Source organism: Rhopalosiphum padi, chromosome 4 (genome assembly GCF_020882245.1).
Source record: "Rhopalosiphum padi isolate XX-2018 chromosome 4, ASM2088224v1, whole genome shotgun sequence".
Lineage (NCBI taxonomy): Eukaryota > Metazoa > Arthropoda > Insecta > Hemiptera > Aphididae > Rhopalosiphum > Rhopalosiphum padi.
The window spans coordinates 19,737,061-19,758,470 of record NC_083600.1 but is presented as its reverse complement, the minus strand read 5'-3'; the positions used below and the strand labels follow the sequence as shown (position 1 = coordinate 19,758,470).

At 24.5% G+C, this 21,410-nt stretch overlaps 1 protein-coding gene across 2 annotated transcripts; it reads left to right on the top strand.

The window, feature by feature from the left end:
• The first annotated feature begins 85 nt into the window (after positions 1 to 85).
• On the top strand, positions 86 to 11,951 carry LOC132928296 (NBAS subunit of NRZ tethering complex-like). Of its 2 annotated transcripts, XM_060992863.1 has the most exons (33): positions 86 to 314; positions 407 to 620; positions 1,123 to 1,268; positions 1,375 to 1,460; positions 1,540 to 1,729; positions 2,097 to 2,231; positions 2,297 to 2,394; positions 2,729 to 2,804; positions 2,881 to 3,054; positions 3,283 to 3,375; positions 3,618 to 3,743; positions 3,801 to 3,945; positions 4,006 to 4,312; positions 5,249 to 5,507; positions 5,588 to 5,719; positions 5,784 to 5,918; positions 6,000 to 6,151; positions 6,223 to 6,402; positions 6,495 to 6,594; positions 6,662 to 6,834; positions 6,966 to 7,078; positions 7,152 to 7,330; positions 7,417 to 7,607; positions 8,210 to 8,275; positions 8,346 to 8,503; positions 8,566 to 8,777; positions 9,509 to 9,675; positions 9,762 to 10,123; positions 10,185 to 10,333; positions 10,435 to 10,550; positions 11,023 to 11,140; positions 11,219 to 11,338; positions 11,413 to 11,951. In XM_060992863.1, the coding sequence occupies exons 1-33, from the start codon at positions 252 to 254 to the stop codon at positions 11,692 to 11,694; spliced, it is 5,217 nt and encodes a 1,738-aa protein (XP_060848846.1). In that variant the 5' UTR covers positions 86 to 251; the 3' UTR covers positions 11,695 to 11,951. The 2 variants fall into 2 exon arrangements, with proteins under 2 accessions (XP_060848846.1, XP_060848847.1); XM_060992864.1 differs by lacking the exons at positions 86 to 314; positions 407 to 620; positions 1,123 to 1,268; positions 1,375 to 1,460 and having other exon boundaries at positions 1,565 to 1,649.
• The last annotated feature ends 9,459 nt before the right edge of the window (positions 11,952 to 21,410 follow it).

The following is a 21,410-nucleotide window of genomic DNA, read 5'->3' as shown; positions in this document are numbered from 1 at the left end:
GATATATATATCGGTGTATTCACCGTGATAATGGTAAAGAGTTAAAGAATTTTATCTCGACGACTATAAATGATAATTGATAACACGCTGGCATTTATGTTTTCAAAAAATATATAACAAATTAACAATTAATATTATAATATATTTTATTATTCACCCGTTAAGTAATTTTTTCTTTGGGCTTTGCTTAAAATATTTTAATAAGTATTATTTAACGATATCGACCGTAAAGTATTAGATATTTCCCCGAAATGAGCGAAGAAATTTTGTACATCGTATCGGAATACGTTCAATGGCATGAAACTCTAGACTTGGCGAGTACCTACTATCTACTCACCACATAACAACAGTTTAAAAATATACATTTCAGTTGTTTTTATTCTTATTGCTATTATTTTATTTACAGAAAAAATCCTCCAAGAAAAGCCCTTTAAGTGTTGTTGACTACATCGGTGCATATAGATATTTACCCTATTTTTCATCAGAAACATATAATTCAAATGAGCCAACTTGGAAGTTTTGTATTGGAGGCAATGGTCAAGTTTTGTCTGTTGTGCAACATAATACACTGGAAATGCGCACGGAAAAACATTATAATAAGACTTTAGCAAAGGCAACATGTAAGATATTTTAATGTATAATTTTTTTTTACTGTAACATAAATATCTCATTTAATACGCCCTAATTACTTTTAATTAATAATTTTAAATCTCTTAGTTTGATTCATAATTTTTTGTTTTAATTCATCAATAAAAAGGAAATTATTTTAATTTATAATATTAATAGTTATAATTTGTATTCAATATACATTAACTATTAATACATGGCATGGGGATACTTTTGGGCTATTTGAATTAGCTATATCCTTTATTTAATTTTTTTATTTAGCATTATCCCCATATTCAATTTGTCTTGGAGGTATTCTAATATACAATAATATATATTTTTAAATTTAAGAGGTAGATTTGTATTCTGTTATTTTGTTTACTCCGTGTAGTTATAATTATTTGGATAAATGGTTATATAATATTTAATAAATTGACCCTTTTTTTGAAGAAATAGTAAGGGCATGCAATGTAACAAATTAAATTTATAAAATGTCTTTTAAAATTATTTGTTTAGTGCCCGATATAATATCAAATGATTTATACCCATCAAAAAGAGTATTGTCATGGAGTCCTGATTGTTCAATTTTTGCAATTGCCACTACATATGGTCACATTGCTTGCTATGACCTTTTAGCCTCAAACTTATTTATTATTAAGTCTGTAAGTTAAACGTTAAGTTTCAATACATTTATCATGGATATATATATCAACTATTAGTATAAATTAAATTTTTTTTATTTTAACTATTTTTATACGTATTTAATAGATTCAAAATAGTACTAAACAACCTATCAATAATATATTTGCCAAAGAAATGGTATTTTTAGATTTGCGAACGCGGTCTTCAAAATGGTACATTTATATTTCTTACAATTTTATAATTAAAAATTAAATATTCTACAATATTCTAAGTTATTTTAATTATTTTTAGGTCGTATGAGCTTATTTTAATTGGTGGAAATGGATCATTAACTAGCTATGCTGTATCACCTGTATATGGTTACCAAATTCAGCACACGTTTAATTTTATTCAAGTACTAGGTGCGTCATTATTGACATCTGTCACATCATGTTTAGATCTATCTTACATAATTACATCTTCAGATATACAAAATAAATTGGTGAGACTTAAATTATTGATAATATTTCACATTTAATTACAGTCTACAGATAATTTTAGTTGAGAGGAAAATTACTAAAGCTTTAATAGTTAATAGTGATTGAGAGTATTGAGGGAAGCTTACACAAGCTTTTCATTTTTTTCCAAGAAAATTTATTATTTTAAATCTATATACTCTAAATATAATACATTTTAAAAAACGATCAGATGGACAGGACATTTAATTGAAAGGGATATCACTGATACTATAAAAGCTATAAAAAATATGATCAGAATTTAGTTTATTAAAAAATTATCTCATTATGTATAACTCTAAAATTTTAATTAACATTACAATACTAAAAATGTTTAAATAATTATATGTATAGGACTTAAATGATTCTGGTTTAAATTTATGGTCAATGATTTCATACGAACCATATTACAATCCAGTTCTATCTTCAAATATTGTACAGGATGGATTTTTATCCAGGTTTATTAATATGATATTGCGTAAAAAAAATGTAAGTTAATTATAACTTTCTGATAAATTAAATTTAAATTTATCATTTTAATTTTTGAATTGCAGAAATGTATTATTAAAATGAGTTTATCACCTTCATCTACATTGTTAGCTTGTTTATATGGAACCCGAACAGTTTGCATTTGGAATTTTCCAGAAATAAGGTAGGTAATAACTAAAATTGTAAATATGGTCTAAAAAAAGTTGTCTTTGTTAATAACTTTGAACCTAGTTTTTGAAGTATGGTTTGTTTGTTGAAATTAAATGATAGAATATAATAGAATATAATTTAAATTAAACAAGGATAACATTCTACAATTTTGTATTTCAACAAAATTTTTAGAATGTAGTAAATGCTATTAATATCCATGCTTAATTTCATTGTAAATACTTGTGCTTGAATCATTATATTAATAGTTATAACTTATAACCTTACAACTATTATTATTTTTTTAAATATTAGGTATATAGTATAATTTTAATAATTTTAATTTTTAGTATTTGCAAGAATTGGTCTGTAAATGATCAAAAAGAAATGGGTGGCATTGTCGATATTGAGTGGTGGTGTAATGAGGTACATATTTTGTTTGATTTTATAAAAATATTTAAATTAAGGTATTGTTGATTAAGAAAATGTTTTTTTAATTCAGCTTCTAATTTTGGGTTGCTTTGATGGCACTCTTATAATTTGCCGCGAAAAAGGTCAACAAAGTGTAGTTATTACTAAAATGAATCCTTTTAATTTCAAATTATGTGGTTCATATAATAGCAATAATTTTGTTGTTGCCGATTATGAAACAATAGAGTCAGTCAATAATTCTCAGGTAATTTTATATTATAATTGTAATAAAACATCTATATTTAATGCATTATAATAAATGATAAGATAGATTATTTTAATACTATAAAATATAAGATTGGTCAATATTTTTAAAGTTTCTAAAAACTGCTAAAGATAATAGATGTTATTGAAATTTAAAAGTTGTTGATTGATAATTAATAAATTATTAGACATTTTTTTTTTTAATGTTAGTTTTGATTTTATGTGTAAGGATTCTAGTGTAAATGCCAAACCGACAACAACAAATGTGTATAAACTTATTGCAGTAACCAAAACTACTCCTCAACAGTTACTCATGAAAAAAGTAATATTAAAATGTTTAAGTATTTATTAAAAAAAAATATATATAATAAATATATTTAGTTCATAATAGTACATAAAATAACTAGCTTAATTAAACTAATTACATTATTAATAAATTGATTTTGATGTTTTTATATCATAATATATTTTGAACTTGCATGGTAATTTAGACAATGTGATTGCGGCACTTAAAACATGTTTTATATATTATTATGCTATTTTATTTATCTTGGTATTTTACAGATACAGGAAAAACAATATGATGATGCATTACAACTAGCATTGAAATATAATTTGGATAAAGATTTAGTATATAAGCATCAATGGTGTAATAGTTCAGTTATAGAAGAAACTATTAATAATATTTTGGTGAGTAAAAAGTAAAATAAAATAAATTATATTTTTAATTTATTATATGTATTTAAGAGTAAAGTATCTGATAAACAATGGATTGTACACGAGTGTTGCAACAGAGTTTCAGAAACATTAATTGGAGCCAAGCAATTGATCGCATATGGCTTAGAAATAACTGATTTCTCAGCATACCTAAGTATAGAATCTGAAAATACTGGTAAGTTTTAAATTTTTTAATGTAGATTATAGTTTAATTTCTGAAACTTTTATAAATCAGGTACATTTAGTCAAGAAGGTAAAGAATTTATCATATCAAGATTAAAACTCTTAAATTACTTGGATAAACTAACTACTTATGAAATGGTCTTAAAAAAAATGGATGGTAACAGTGAAGCCCTTTACAGTGCACAAACATATAAACATCTTAGAGATTTGAGTCCTTTACAGTGGGCCTTGCAATTAGCTAGACAGTGCCAAGTTGATGCAGTATCTATTGTTTTTACCTACTATAGTGATCATGTTCTTCCATACTGGTTGGACATATTGAATGATTTTCCAGAGACACTAATGCTCAAGTTATACAGGTATAATGTAACTTTACAAATAAGTACATAACAAAAATTATTTAATTTTTGTGTTTGTCCACTGCACATATTGCTTATAAGATATAACTAATTCATTAAAAAATGTTTTTTTTTATCAAAGGCTGTGATTTTGAGTCCATTAGGTATTTTTTTATTGTAATAATTTATATAAAAAAAATATTTGTGATGAAAACGGAATCAATATAGCACTGTTCGATAGTAGTACAAGTTTTTCAGTTCTACATTTAATGGAAATTTTCATAAATATATAAATATAATTTATATATTTTTTTCTCTATTGAACTATAGACTATTTACCTTAAATATTTTATTAAATATATTAAAAAATAATTCCTTTTAATCTTGTTATTACTAGAGGTCTCTGTTAAGTTAAATTCATGTAGACTATCACTTGAATCTGTGAATTTTTTTTAGTAATACATGCGTTTATTATTATATGTGGAATTTTATTTTCAATCCATTTAGTATATTACAATAGTTTCTAGTTTCTACATAGCGGTGATAGGTAATCAGTTATTGAATTTGAACGAGGATCATTTCTTTTATTCATCCTGCCCTTTTATGATAATACTGTTTATGAAACATTTATTTTTAGAATAGTAGGTACAGATATTTTTAGTTTTTAGTTTTTTATGATAATAACTAACATATATTTTTTTAAATATTTTTCTATAATTTAATACATTTAATAAATATTATGTTTTAAATACTTGTGAATTAAATATGCATGATTTATCAATAAATTATATGTGAATTAAACTCATGGATTTTTAAATAAATAAAGTATAAATAATAATTCATATTCAAATCCAAGAGATATAGTGATTATTAATTTATTGAATTAAAAATACTCAACTTGTACTATGTAATGAAAAGTATACATCATATTAAATATATTTTTCTTCTGTAATTTAGACATTTATTGCCAGTTTGGGATCCGTCTGAAAAAAAAGTTATATATTTAGAATCAAAAATCTTAAGAGAATTTGATTGGTGTGAGTCTGATAGATTTAAATTATTAACTGGCACTTTTGAGAACATCAAAAGTGTGTCTTTAACTGAACAAGACCTTATTCATTGGTATACAAAAAGAATTCGAAATATTGAGTTATGTACTAAATTAGTTCAACATACATTAGAAATGGCTACCATTGCTCGTGAAAACAACATTAAGGTAAAAATTTAATTATCTAATATTTATTTTTATTGAAATTTATACATTTCTAAATATGCTAACAAATTTAAAACATATAGGGATTAGAACAATTGCATGAAGATTTATCCATTCTAGAAGTCTTGGTGTATGAAGTGGGGTTAGAGAATATGTTCTTGGAAGATATTGAACAATTAAATACCTTAGAAAAAGCATCATTATTTATGTCAAGGGTTTGTAAAATTAATCAAACAATTTTTATTATTTTTTTTTAAATTAATTAAAAAATTTGAATAGTGCGATGAAAATTTATTTTTGAATAATTTGACAAACTATTTTTTGCCATTTATTCAAACTAAAGCAGATACGTTTTATTTGCTGGAGCAATATTTAATACAGACTAGTCAAAGTTGTTTAAAAAAATTGTCACAGGTGATTTATTTATTTTTTTAATTTCTATAATTAATAATAATAATAAAATAGTAAAAGATTATATTTCTATGAAAACTTCAGTATTTCGAGTATGTTCAAATTAATGGTTGGTGTATAAATGTATCAGATGAAGCAAAAATAGAGTTAGGACTCAAATGCATTTATACTTATACAAGAACTGATCAATTAGATGAGGCACATAGCATAGTCGTGTCATTGTTAAAAAGTGTAAAGTAATGTAACATTTAAAAGCCTATTTAATTATTATGTATAATACAAATTTATTATATTATTTTTATTTCAGAAATACCGTTGAAAACAAATCTAATATTAAAAAACTTGAAGAAATCAAGCAAATTATAAATGCTTCAAAATTATTGCTTACATATGGTATTAGATATCCTCTTAAAGTGTTAATCGATAATTTGACCAACAGTGCTTTTTTCCGAAAAGTTATGGTATCTATATGTGAATATACATCTATGTGAGCAATATTATAACTAAAAAAAGTGAAAAAAATTAAAATTATTAATAATTATTTTTTGTTTAACTATTAATTGCAATTATTTTTATTAGAAAAAATCAAACTGAAAAGTATTGGTCAAATGTACTTGGTGATTTGTTAAAAATAGCAGAATTTTGTTTCCCGTCACTTTCAATTGAAATATGTTATGAGGTAAAAAAAAAATTAACTAAAATTTTTGTAATTTTGTTAAAATGTAACTTGTAATTAAATTTTTTAGGAGTATGTAAAAATGCTGTTGGGTAGTCAAAATCAAAAAATAATACCACTAAGTAAAGATATTTTATTGGGTAAATTACCAGAGCACTTGAGTTTAAAGATTGTTAAAGACTCATTTTATATGTATTTTGATCGATCAAAGTCTTTTAATGATGCATCAATGAACTTAGCAAAGTGAATAACATTAATGATTTATTGATATTTTTCATTGAAACAAAAATTATTTTTTTAATTATTAACAGTTTACTTTAAAAGTTTATAACTGAAATAATTTATTATAATAAAAAAAAAACTATTATTTTTAGATTATGTTTACAAATTATACCTAATGTAGAAAATTTATTAGTACATGAATGGAATTTAATTTCTGCTATGACAATATTTAACACTCTTAGTACCAAAATACTTCCAGTCCAAGGTAATTATATTATTTAGTTATAATGCAAAATCATGAATATTATATCAATGTTTTATGTATATATATTTAATAGTGCGTCAATGTAAAAATAAATGGAAACTGATTGACATTACTTTATCTTCTAAGCCAAACAATTATACATTATTGAAAAAACTAATAACATTAGCTAACAAATTAGATATTAAATGTCATGAAAGCTTTATTTCTACCGAATCCAATATTTTATTCAAATGTGCTATGGCTGCATATCAAGTAATATATTGAAATATGTATTTTTTTAAGTGCTTCTACAATGTATAATGTGTATGAATAATTTAAATTTAAGTGTTTTTTTCTAGGCTAATGATTTGAAATTTGCTTCTAAAATATGTGTTCAATTGATGGACAAAAATGAACCATCAGTATGGCCCTTATGCATTGAATTAGGAGTACATAACGATATTATTGATATTGATTTGAAAATAAAAGTATTGTCATTTGCAGTGCTTAATTGTCCCGTAGAAAAAATTGTTTCAATTATTGAATTAAGGTGATATAATTTATATAGTTAAAATATTTTAAACTTTTTTTGTTTATTTTTTTAACCTAGATATTTTATTAACGTTAACTTAATAATATTAAAAATTAAGAGGATGCTATACCACATATGTTTTTCTGTATTATACATAACATATATCAAATATACATAATTTATTCTTACTACAGTTTAATCATAGTTTATATTAGAGAAAATATACATAACATCAAATTTTTAGATGAGTATAAAAACTGTCTGAGCAAAGAGTTGTTTCAGTGTATTATTCTTTTAAAATAAGTTTCAAGTAAAATAGGTATAAATTCATTTTTTTAAATATATTTAAATCATTTCTATTTAAAAATATACTTACTCACATTTTCTGTAGACTTCTACAAATTTGATAGTTTGTACTTTTTTTCTATTATTATTTATTACCTATTAATAAACTACTAGGAATCAGTATGCACATTTACCGCTACACCTATGTAAAACAGAGATAATATAAGTGGTATAGACGTTAATTAATTTTAATTGTAATAATAATTTTAAAATTTTAATTGTAATAATAATTTTAAAATTTTAATTGCCCAAGTGTTTTGATTTTAATTTTAAAGAAAATTGTTGGAGAACGAAAACACTGAACAAATAACAGGATTTGATTCTCAATTGGAAGTTCCAATGTTAGTATTTTAATAACTATTATTCCATTAATTTATAAAATTGTTAATAACACATGTGTTTGAAAATTAGAATTAAAAATATCAATTACCTTGCTATATCAAATAACGAAAGTTCATTACATTCAAATTGTTCTAATTGTGTTGAAGTTGGACTATCGCATGAAGAGTTGTTGTCTAATTTAAGTGAATTGCTTAAAGTTTCTTATAACCATTCAAATTATGACCAAGGTAAACTTCTATATCAGATATTTTTAATATTTTAAATATTATACTAAAATTTTACTTTATAGTTTTGGCTATTTATGGTTTCAAATATCTTGGATATGATTCAAAAATGTCAGTATTATGTTTTTTGCATATATCAGACGATAGTATTGTAGATGAGTGTTTCAATAGATGTGAAGGTGTTCTTAGTACTAAATTAGCTCTATATATTTATGCCTTACGTTATGCGCATAAAGTTATGCATGACGTTGATATTTTTAAATTACCTACAGATCAAGTAAGAAATTATTTTAAAAAGTAAAAATTATAAATAATAAATAATGATAAATCAGTTAGTTATAATATTTTAATCCTGCAATAATATTAAATATACATAATTTTTTCATTTTAAATGAACTATTATTAAGAAATAATAAATACAAACTCTATGTACCCAAAAAAAAACTTTTATTTTTTGATTCTGAGCAGACTGATTAATAGGTATATTGTTTCTACAATGATGTGTTTTTATTTTTTTTTAGTTTCTCATAATTTTTTGAGCCTTTAAAATGCTTTGATTTTCAACGTTTAGAGAAATTTTTAGTTACAAATTGGATTTAATTGGTTCTTTGAATGATAAAAAGTAAGGAGTTAAAGTCAGGAGCGGATCCAACTAGTGGCCATCCCCCCCTTCATGAATTTAGTCTGAATCCGCGCCTGGGTAAGGTTAGGTTAAGTTAGGTGAATAAAGTAATATTTACAAAAGTTAATACTCTTATTGTGGCTGAATGGAGTGAATTTGTCTATAATAAAAATTTGTTTATAACTAATTATTTTGAATACATTTAGTATACTTTCATATGGGTTATAATAATCATATTAACAGAGGTAGAGTAATAAAAATTATTATAGTTGCCTAAAAAAAGTATTAAATTTAAAATAATGAAGTATAACGAAAAAACATTTAGTCCTTCAAAATTCTCTCATACTTGTTTATAATGATATAAATAATTAATTATGATTTTTTAGTTAATAAAAGAAGTTATGTCTGACCTTGATGCTAAATCTACAGAATCAGATTCCAAAATAGCTCATTATTTACGTAAATATGCATTATTGTATAGTAAATGTGCGAAAAGTTTGGATTTGAATGTAAACCCAGAAGAAATGAACAAAGAACTTATAAGGATGGCTAGGTATAAATTTATTTTTTATTATTATTTAATAAATTTAAAATACTTTTTTTTTTTATAATTGAAAAACAAATATATTTTTATTATAGAACTGGTCAAACAAAACATCTGGAAAAAGCATTGGAAATATGCAATAGGCAATCATTAGATATAAATGATAAGTTACTGTTAGAATTCTTAAAACATTGTTTACACACAATACCTGCTAGAAATTTAGAAGAAACCTTAACAACAATGGAATTTAATAGTTTGATTCAGAATAACAAACAATTTTATAATAGTTTTATGCTTGATGTTTATGAACACGTGCCAGGTACCAATCATAATGTTCTGATTGCTTACTATACAGTTTTAAATTTTATCAATCCTAATGATCATGGGCAGTTTGAAAATGATATGACACCTATTCAACATATTAAACTGCTGAAGAGAGTTCATAGTACTATTCCAGGTAAAAATGATCAACTATGAAAAATAAAAAAAAATTACAAATTGTTGTTATTTTACTGTAGATATTGATTACAAGCTATTGTTAAACCCTGAAACTACCTATGAAACATTTTCCTTGGCTCAACAAACTGGATGTAGTGCTCCTGTATTAAATAGGTTGTTGAAAAGTCTACCAGAGAAAATCCAACATTGTATTAAACTATCTCGCTCTGTAAGTTTTTTTTACTAATAATTTACTAATAATTTTTAAAAAGTCATTTAATTTTTCTAATTATAAATTAGTAAAGTTTTCTTATAAAAATTATATTCTAGACATCTTCAGTGTCTGATGTCAGTCAAGATAACATAGATTTCAATCAGTTAATACAACAGATTAAATCACCAGCTGATGTCGATAAAATTGTTAAGCTTTTATCTCAGACAAAAGAGTAAGTCATAAAGATAAAATATATTTTTGTTAGGACATATTTTCATCTTATTTCAGTGATCATTTTGTATAATATGTAAAACTTATTACAAAATATATTTACATATTAATTGATAAAAAGGTTATAATATAATTTATTAAAATGTTTTGTTTTATATTTTTGTTTTAACTGAATGCTATCCAACATAAATGCTAATGTTCAATATTGTTTATAATTTTTTTTTTGTAGAATGTAAATACCACCTTATTATTAAATAAATTCCTAATAGACAGTAGTACGTAATATTTAAAAATCAAAAAGTATATTTTGATCATAATCTTACATTTCAAATTAATTTTCAGAAATATTATAAACTATAATGTAGTAAATATATATTATCATCAGAAAGATAAAATCATAAATAATATAGAATTTTATAACCAATAACAGAAGAAAAAAAAAATGTTTCCTATAAATTTATTTTGATTTTTAGTTTTAATGAAGTATGGCTCGAAGCTTTGAAGCGGTTATTAGTGTTGCAACCACACGAGTTTCGAATTTCAGTATCTGTACTAAAATATACGTGTAGTAAACACAATTTCACTAAACAGGTATGATATATCCCTATAATTGTAAGATTGAAAATTATTTTCTTTCGAATTTTATTATAATTTATGTAACTTTTACAGGAATTAGAAGACTTAAGTAGTATCCCAAATGTAAACAATATTTTACTTTATTTATTGTATTTATTATCTGGTGAAAGTTCTGTAGAAGCAGCTGCTATAAGTTATTTTCAAACTAACCATGTAAGTAATTATAACTAAATATATTGTAGCAATGTTTAAGTATATATATTTTTTTACATACATTTTATGTTAAGGTTCTACCTGATTTGGTATTGGATACTATCCTTGAATATGGTCTAGTAGAACAATTGGTTGATTGTGAAGAGATGATGAACAATCTTACACGTCGAGCATTAGCCGGAAATAGTGGAAAGAATTGCCGATTAGTCTGTGAGCAATTAGCTTCTACTGGGCGTAGTCTGTTGGCTGGTTCGTTATATTTAAATCACAACGGTGTGCCAGCTGCATTGAGAACCAATGTGGCTGCAAGAGAAATATCTGAAAGCTATTTAGGCAGAAATACTAAAGATAAGTGATATATTTATGTATTGTTATTTGTTAATGATTAATACAACGTATTAAGCAATTTTTATTTATTAATTGTATTTTATATTATTGTATATTTTATATTTATTACAATTTTGAAGAATAAATACAAATATATAATTGTATTTAATGCAGGGTGATAGGGTCACGCACCAAGCTATACACTTATTTAAAATATATGTTTAACTAATTTATTCTATGTTTATAAAATAATCTTGACTATTATATATTATAAAATGATTTTTAATGTTGGAATATCATTTAATTATGAATGTAATATCATCCTCCCTTTCACGAGCTCTTTTTATATCATTGTGGACAAATTGGTCTAGTTACGATTTCACTTATACCAGTATATGTTGTGTATATTCTATATAATATTATTAAAAAAACACCATTAATGTAGGCAGTTTTTATTTTATTAAAGTTTAATATTGTGTACATGTCACACAGATAATAGATTATATAAAAAAAAGACGGAAAATTCAAGCAATACGAACGGTGAAATAAATGGCACACATGTGGTTTTCTCTTTCACATTCGACAAAACCAATACTATCTAATCTAATTCTGTCTAACAGGGAAATTTCAAAGTTTTTTACTTTGAGAAAAACATTGTGATCTTAAAGTGATGCTAAGCTGTGCATAGCAAACCGGGCCCCAAATCTCCAAAGAGACTATTTTATGCCCATATTGATCCACCAAAATTGATTTTCATATAGTTGGACGGATATATATTATAATGTAGAAAAGTATAAAAAATAATTTTATTAATATATGTATAGAAATTTGATGTTTTTATGTTTAATATTTAAATTTAAAAATAAAAAATTATAACTATACTGTTACACTAAAGCTTTATATAATCCGACTTTGCTCGTGAAAAATGAATAAATATAAAACACGGCGTAATAAAGGCGTGTGTCTATTTCCATTCGTGGACTAATTCGACCGAGATGAGCAATCCATTTATGGCGATTAGATATAGCATTTGGTTAGTATATTTTCGAAAGCGGTTCAAACTATTTAAACTTTCTTGATATATCAATGTAAAATTTTCATTAAAATCGGTTGAATGATTTTTTTTAAAAAACAAACAACATACATAAGTACCTATATTTATTTACCTAAATATATTGTATATTGATGATATAAAAGTATTTTTTATTTCTGTAATCAATGACAACCGCCGGCTTTACGTATAAACTAAAAAATATTAGAAATTCATCTGAATCCAAAGCGAAATAATTGTGTGACTGTGTGAGGCGTCATGAGTCAGACTATGGCATAACTTAAAGAGGTCGAAAAACGAAATTATGAACATTTACCAAGTTTTAAAGAATATGTAGGTGCCAATCGGTTCTGTAGTTTTCAAGTCTATAAGTCCCATATAAACGTACATTCATTTAATTACCTACTTGTTTCGGTTACTTTTTCGTGTCGTATTAGCCAACAACGGCAACAACTAGATTTACCGATATGCTAGGTATTTACCTGAAACATTTAAAAAAAAAAATCTAAAACTGTTAAACTCGATAATTAAAATAATTATAGCTAAATCTGTATATTGCTCAACAATTACACAAGTGCCATTAAGCTGTTGTATAAATATTACATCATAACTCAATATGTAACTGAAACAACGACGATGAATACATTATTGAATAATTGTGTATAACAAAGTTTATAAATAAAATTAAATGTAATACTGCCAGCGATGATGAGGCAATTTTCGTGAGTTTATTTAACAATATGGCTTTAAGGAAATTAAAGGGTCCAATAAAGTTTATAATTCGTTCAGAAAAATGGATATTAGGCACTCGAGTATCGGAAATACTGAATACATTGGTTGATCGACTGTCTGATGGTTGTCTACGGATTTGATCGATATTTTGTGTGTTTGTCGTTTTGAGCACCATTTGAAAGATGCTGAAAGAGTGCCAAAACTTAATTGGTAGGTATCTATCCGGCAAGCAACAAAATGCCGCCACAGACACAATACATATAGGTATTATACTTATTACGACTATTGTAGCAGTAATGCAAAAATAGGGTTTGTGCGCAATAGGTATCATTGATTATAAATAATATTTAAATAATCAATGGTAATATGTATGTATTTAGTATTTATCCTTATCAATTATATATTATTTATTATTTATGTTTATCAGTCTACGTATACGAGTATTACGTACACACTCTAGTTTAATACCGTCTCGTGTATACATGTGTATAATACGTATGTAATTACATAATATATATATACTGATATAGTGATATACTTATATGAGAATTTAATTACAGTAAAATTTCCATGTAAGTAATGAACTTTGATTTAACGAAATTTTCCGGTTTTTTTTTTTGTTAATTATTTTTGAGAACCATGACGATCATTGTTAATTATGCGTATATTTATCTCAGTATAACGAATCTGACGTTTCTATATAACGAATAAATAGTTTGATAACAAACCCGTTTTTTTAAACAGAATCGAAACATTTTACGAAAAAAGTACAATTTATAAAAATAATAAACAAACGAAACTCATAGGTAGTTCTCAATAATAAAATATATGATACGTATTTAAGGTTATTTTTTAATTATTTTTAATTATTTCTTTTTTATTACAATATAGAATATGAAATACCTATGTATATTATAAATGTAACGAATTTTATATTACGAATTTTATATTTCTATATTACGAATTTTTTTTGTTCCCCATTCGACTTCGTTATAATATGGTAGTTTCACTATACATATAGTAAATTTATACTTACCCTAATCAAACTGGAGGCTTACAATTAATTAGATGAACCAAGAAGTAAGAAATAGGTCTAATTATATTTATAATTTAATATTAATTGAGAACACGCTTAATGTATTTAAAATACTCAAAGAATAATTTTTATTTTTTGAAAATATAAAATATTATTACGATTAATTATTATATTACACCACTCGTTACACATGCCCACAGCCGGAGTCATCATGCGCAGGGAGAATGCAGTTGTTAAAATCCGGCCGTTGGTCGATGGGTAAAGTCTGAGTTTGTGTAGTTTATTGTTTATATTAAGGACGTAACACTATATATTATAGTATAATATAGTCTCAAATGTCTATATTATAATGTAGCCACGTAGGCATTCGTGTGACTGTTCATACAATACGATGGAGGTATATAGTAATATTCTAATGATGACAATCTTTTTAGACATTGCCTACAAAGAGTGGCTTTCATTACAGTATATTATGATATTGACTTAATATTTATAATTAAAAATAGTACAGTTTTTGTGGGATTTTTTATCACTTTGTCCTTAAAATATATTATTTTAAAGTTATAACAGTTATTAAAAAAATCTAAATTCGTGCATTAAATCCAAATGGCGGAACGTAGTTTTCGATATTATTTAAAAGCGGGTTTGTTATTCTATTATATTTTACAAAAACCACATTCAGTATATTGGATTACATGACACGCATGTGATAGGTCGGTGTGTGCAGTGGCAGCGCCAAGTTTTTTCTAGGTAGGGCCAACGGGAGCCAACAGTTATAAGGTAGGGTCAGGGTCCTACTTGAAAATGCCTGACCCTACCTTGCCCGTCCCTGGTGCCGCCACTGGGTGTATGCTCATGCGATTTTGATGTTATAGTATTATTTTTTCAGCCTTCACAATTATTAATAGGTACATTTATAATATTGATTATAAGCTACTGTTTAATAAATTAGATGAATAAATTGATCCAAAACTTATGGTTTGATCATCACACTTAGAGTTTAATTAAAACAAAACATTTTTTATTTAATATTACATACTATTAAAACCTTGCAATATTATGATAAATATCAGTCTAAAAATTAACGATGCAATAATGATTACAACAGAAAATAATGTAGTGTAAATTTATCAACATAATGTTGATAGTAGATTTTAAATGAAATTTATTTTTGGATTTTGTCAAATTATGATATGTTGGTGATTTGAAACTTTTTCTGTACTTGATAGTCATCGCACCTCCATGCGCCACTGCGCTATCTAAAATTTATGACCTCACCACCTGTAATCGTCCATTGTACTAGGATATTTTTTGTATGCCGTTATATTGTTATGAAACTTTCAAATAATAGTAAACAATAATAACAATAACAACAATAATAATAAATTGTTTAATAATCACGGGTAAAAAAAAAAAAATTGGTTTTTTTTTAATGATTTTTAAATGTCATACATTTTATTTGTTTTAATAAAATATAAAACAGAAATGACTAAACATACACACTGTGTATTTTTCATACATTTATTTTTTTTTGTATGTCGTGTATTTTTAGCTTTAATTATTCAGATTGCATGAACTACATCTATTATTTGTAATAATTACAAACATACTTTGTTGCATTTTACTGAATGATCGAACAACAGTGATGCATTTTTCTTGCAAATTAATTACAGTCCAAATACTAATACAAAGGTATAGTTACCTATTTAAATATTTAGTATTTATACATATAATATGGTAAGTTTATCATCATCTCATATTCTCATTATCATCCAGTTTCTAATTATTGTGAAAAATACTAATTTATTTGCAATAAATATTCAAATTATGTACAAATTGTTTAAGGTGTTAACACGAAACAAATACCTAATAGTTCTATTTTGTATGTTCAAATGTACTTATTGTACTTGATATTTTATGAAAGAGAATTTTGGTTGTTTAAAAAAATTTAAAATTTAAATATCTACCTATCCTACCTATTTGATACGATACTAAATATACTCAATTCAAAGACCTATATTTGATACAATTAATTTTGTTCCAACATCAAATTTTTATATTTTATTTAGAATATTTTATGACGGTAGACTAGTTGCGTAGGTACATCATGCTATCAATTTAAAGTAATAGTTACCCTTAAATAATATACAACACCGTACATTACTTATTTTTTTCCGTACCCAACTCTAATTTAAATTATCAATTTCTATTTTGTTTAGTATAGTACTTTACTATAGTATTCATAATTGTGCTGTTATTGTGTGATTAATGATAATAAAAATATATTTAAAGTCATATTATACAATGCATTTTTATTTTTTAGTGCTATAAAAGCGATATTCTTTAGGCCATAATCATATCGCTGCATAAGATATATTAGTTATAAAACTGATTAGTTGTAGGTACATAAAATTGTACATATTATTATATGCATTGTTATAGGTTCTTACCATCTTACCTGAAAAAAATATCATAAAACAATTTCACAATTTATGTTATTTTTAATATTATTATTGCTTGATTAGTTAAAAATACAAGCCAAAAAATCAAATATTCGAGCGATTTCAGCGATTCAATTGGTATTATCTACCAAAAGATGTAAGCTTGAAAATTTTAGTTTTAATGTATTATTCTTAACTTAATTAATTTTTTAATATATTAAATTAATTTTTAAATATATTCAAATACTTTATAAAATGTCTGTTTCATTTTTATTTACATTGTAACATGTATAGCGTCAGAGTCAAACAAAACACTTATTATAATACTAGTAATACTACTATAATAAAAAATTATAATCTAGGGAAAATCGTGGAAGTGACTCAAACAATAAATTTCAAAAAAAGTCAATAATTGTAGCAAAACGATTATACACTCAACATTTATACTGAAGTAAAAATACAACATTTTTAATAAAAGAAAAAAATACACATTTATTACCGAGTTAAATATTATACATTAATATAAGTATATATAATATATATTTAATGATTTGTATTTTGAATTTACTATATTATTATGTTCAATACAATAATACCAAAATAATATTAAAATTGGTATAGATGCCAAATGGTAATAAAAGTACATATAGTTTAAAATATAATTATGAATATATGATTATATAGTTATAACTATAACTATAAAATATCAAAAGATTTATAAGTTAAGAAATTAATATGATAAATTATAAAATTTTCAAAATTTTCATGAAAATTTACATACACTAACCTATGCTCGTGTATTTTTAACTTTTTTTTTTCATTATTAGGATTTGAATTACTTAATTTAATAACAATTGAAAGGATAGTAGATATTTTATCCTTCTCATTTTTTCTATATTGTAGGTACTTAAATTATTATTTTAATTAATCTTTTTTTTTATTAATGTTAATAAAGATAAATATATATAAAATAATAAAATGTCAAAGAACGCACAAAGTGTCTATCTTTATATGTTTAGTGTTTGAAACTTTTAAGTTATAATTGGAAATCTTTTATTTATGGTCCGGTTAGAAGTAAATTCGATGACGAACATTTTACGGAGACTTGTAACTTTTACAAAGGTAATACATTTTACTATATTTAAATGAAATTTTAAAAATATTTAAATACATCTTAAGCAGTTGCCTGATGTTGATATAAAGGATTTATTTACAGTGCAGTTCTACGATAAGTCAGCATTGATTCTAAATTTAATAACGATTTTATAATATTATATGACAATGGGGGGGTGTATGACATTTTTGTTACATTTTACATGTAACCTTCCAACATTTTTTTGTATTCTTAAAAATGTATGCAAATATGGAATTACATAATATAACATATGGAAACAAATAATGTATAATTTAAATATTCATATACAATATTGATATAGTGATACATTATACGATGTTTCTAACAGTGTCGGCCTTGCTCATGATTGGATAACTGGCGCATATTGTGTCACTATGCCACAGACTAACTTAAAAAAAATTATCTATCTTTTAATTTATTGCAATAAAATAATATTGTGTTTCCATATCATATTATATTATTAAAAACAAAAAAATTATAATCAATGTGTTTATGTATTTTTTTTACATTTATAGGTATACCTACACAGTACGCATTAAATAGAAACTTATTTATTACCTTAGAGAAAAATCAAACCAATCAATAAACTTAAATAAAATTAATTAAATAAATTATAATTTATTATAAAAATAGAAGTTTTTGAAATTTATTGCCGGAAGATCTAATATTATATTAATTGTTTTAAAATTGTTTACAAATTTAAATATTTAATGATGAAATATCTTCTTTTTACAAATAGACATGTCAAAAGATCCAGATACTATAGCTTGTACTAATACTTGCTCGTTTATAATTAAATAACTTGTGTTTTGGGAAGTATAAGAACGTATTTGAATGCTATAATATATGTATGCGCATTGTGTTGGATACACCAAAGTCATCATTAGGTAATAATAATTCGAAATGTCCCGTTCATACGTGATTTAAGTATACATTATTTTATTTGGTTATGGACCCCAAATATTGAAAAATTGGGACCCCAATCGCCGGGCAGCCGTGTGGGTCAGACCGGCACAAGTTGCTGATACGAGTCGACACTTCGTAAAAAAATAATATCGAATCACTCAGCATGGTTTATTTCTTGTACCACGGTCCATTGTTATACAATATATAATATAATGTAATTTTGCAACAGTTTTTATTACGAAGTTGATATTTTAGTTATGCACATTTAGCTATGTTTAATATTTATGTGGAAAATAATTTGATTTGAAAAACGAAAAAAAAAATACAACAGCAGCGTTTAATATTACTTTATATATTATTATTTAATTGTGAACGTTATTGGTTTTTCAAACGAGTAGTTAGTTATAAAATAAATTATCATAGCACGTAGGTACCCAGTAATTGCTGCACAGCTATTTTTTAAGAATATTATTTCAAAGACAGGAACTATCATGTTTACTTCACAATTCACATACATAACGATTTATATGTCGTACCGTTGTCGTCTCCTTAGTTCTTACATAATTTTTTAAGGTATTAATAATATTTACATTTACTTGTATTATATCTACGAGTACATTTATATTTTTGATTATTATTATTATAATTTTGTTTATTAATAATGTAAGTGCGTGTAAATTAGAGTAGAAGTTAAAAAAAATAATTAAAAACAACGCATTGAAAAAGAAAAAAGGGTGGGCAAGTGGGTATCGCTCTGCTGTATAGTAGATATGGAGAGTAGGTCACTATAATGGATGTTTTAAATTTCAATGCAATTAGGTATCGTTGTAATCGAAAAATGATTCTGAACAAAGATGATTTGTTAGTCTATGATAATTAGTAGGATATATTATATTAATACTATATTTAAATATATAGTACCTATATCGTTTTTTTTACGCGATTTCGTAAAAAGTTAAATTTCATACGCTCATAATTTTTTTTCTATATTGACGCTGGAATTTTTTTTTACAGTTTATTTATTTATTTAAAAAAATCTTTTTATATTTTACTATAAAAAATATATTTACTTGAAGGAAAACTTATGGATAACCTTGTATTGGGTTTTTACCCTTAGGTATAAATCACAAAAATTGTACGAATTTTCAACTTTAAAATTCTTTGCAAATTTTCGCGATTTTGATATATTTTGTAAACATTTGAACTTTAAATACTTATAAACAAAAATTTGTGAACAACAATTTTCGATTTTTTTTTACTACGATAACGATAAGTACAACTTATAATAAACCTTGTATTAAATTGTAAAGTTTTTTTGGAAAGCCAAATTTTTTTATCGGCATTTCAAGAAAAAAAATTTAGAAAAATCAAAAATTTAAATTGCTTGCAAATAACTTTAAAAAAGTCAAAATAATTTGAAAATTTAATTGCAAATAGAGAACGCTAATATAAACAATTGGTGAAAATTTCAAGTATTTATAATGATTTGTTTTTGAGTTACAGTAAAATAAAAAAAAAACAATTGCGTAAAAATGTCCGTTTTTTCGTTACTTTTTTAGGGTTTTTCCTGGCGCTTTTGAAAATTACTGGAAATTTTTTACTCTTGACCCCTCCAAAAAACAAACCAGATTCAATTTCCTTTTCAAATAGATGCTGAAGTTAAAAATAAAAGCACTATTACTATTCCAATACGTGATGACACACACACAAACAAAAAACACACATCATTGAAAAATCAATACGTCATTCATTACTCTGTTCAGAATCTAAAATTACTTTCGTGAATAAATGCTTATTTTAATAGAGATGTTTTTGAAAATGATATTGTTAGTAGATAAAAATTTTAGTCTATAATAGCTCAAATAAAATAAATGTTATACTAAAAAGTAAAACGAAATTATTAGTTTATTTCAACTTGACATTTTTTTTTCTAAAACAAATGTTTTAATTTATTTACACAAGTTGGTCGTCACAGACATAAATGTGAGCAACCAACGAAATAAGTAGTTTTAAGCCATCATTGATATTTGCTACATGTGTGCTGCTCACACAGCTAATAAACATTTCGAACGAGGGTACCGATAAAGTGTACGTGTAATAGTATTATAGCTAAAAAGCAAAAAAAAAATTGTTTTTGACTAATATAGACGCAATCATTTTGATCTATTTTTCGACTATTTAAATTTTTAGTATTGAACATTAATGAACATATCGAAATATAGCAATTGTGTAGTTCGTAGATAATGTGAATGATGAAATTAAAACACCGATTTATCAGAAGCGATACAGTCTTAGGAGATTTTCTAAACGACAAAGTTTATTCTTACAAATACATTAAATTAAATACACTGGATAAAATTATTATTATTTCTAAGAGATCGTTCCAATCAGATGGCCTACTTTAGAAAAATATATGATTGGTAATAAACTAATAAATATCGTTC

Bases quoted from the DNA above. Each gene is read 5' to 3' on its own strand.
- LOC132928296 (XM_060992863.1), top strand. From the start codon at position 252: ATGAGCGAAGAAATTTTGTACATCGTATCGGAATACGTTCAATGGCAT. The intron at 1,461-1,539 runs GTACATTTATAT...AATTATTTTTAG, and splicing joins CGAACGCGGTCTTCAAAATG to GTCGTATGAGCTTATTTTAA. The intron at 5,720-5,783 runs GTTTGTAAAATT...AAATTTGAATAG, and splicing joins CATCATTATTTATGTCAAGG to TGCGATGAAAATTTATTTTT.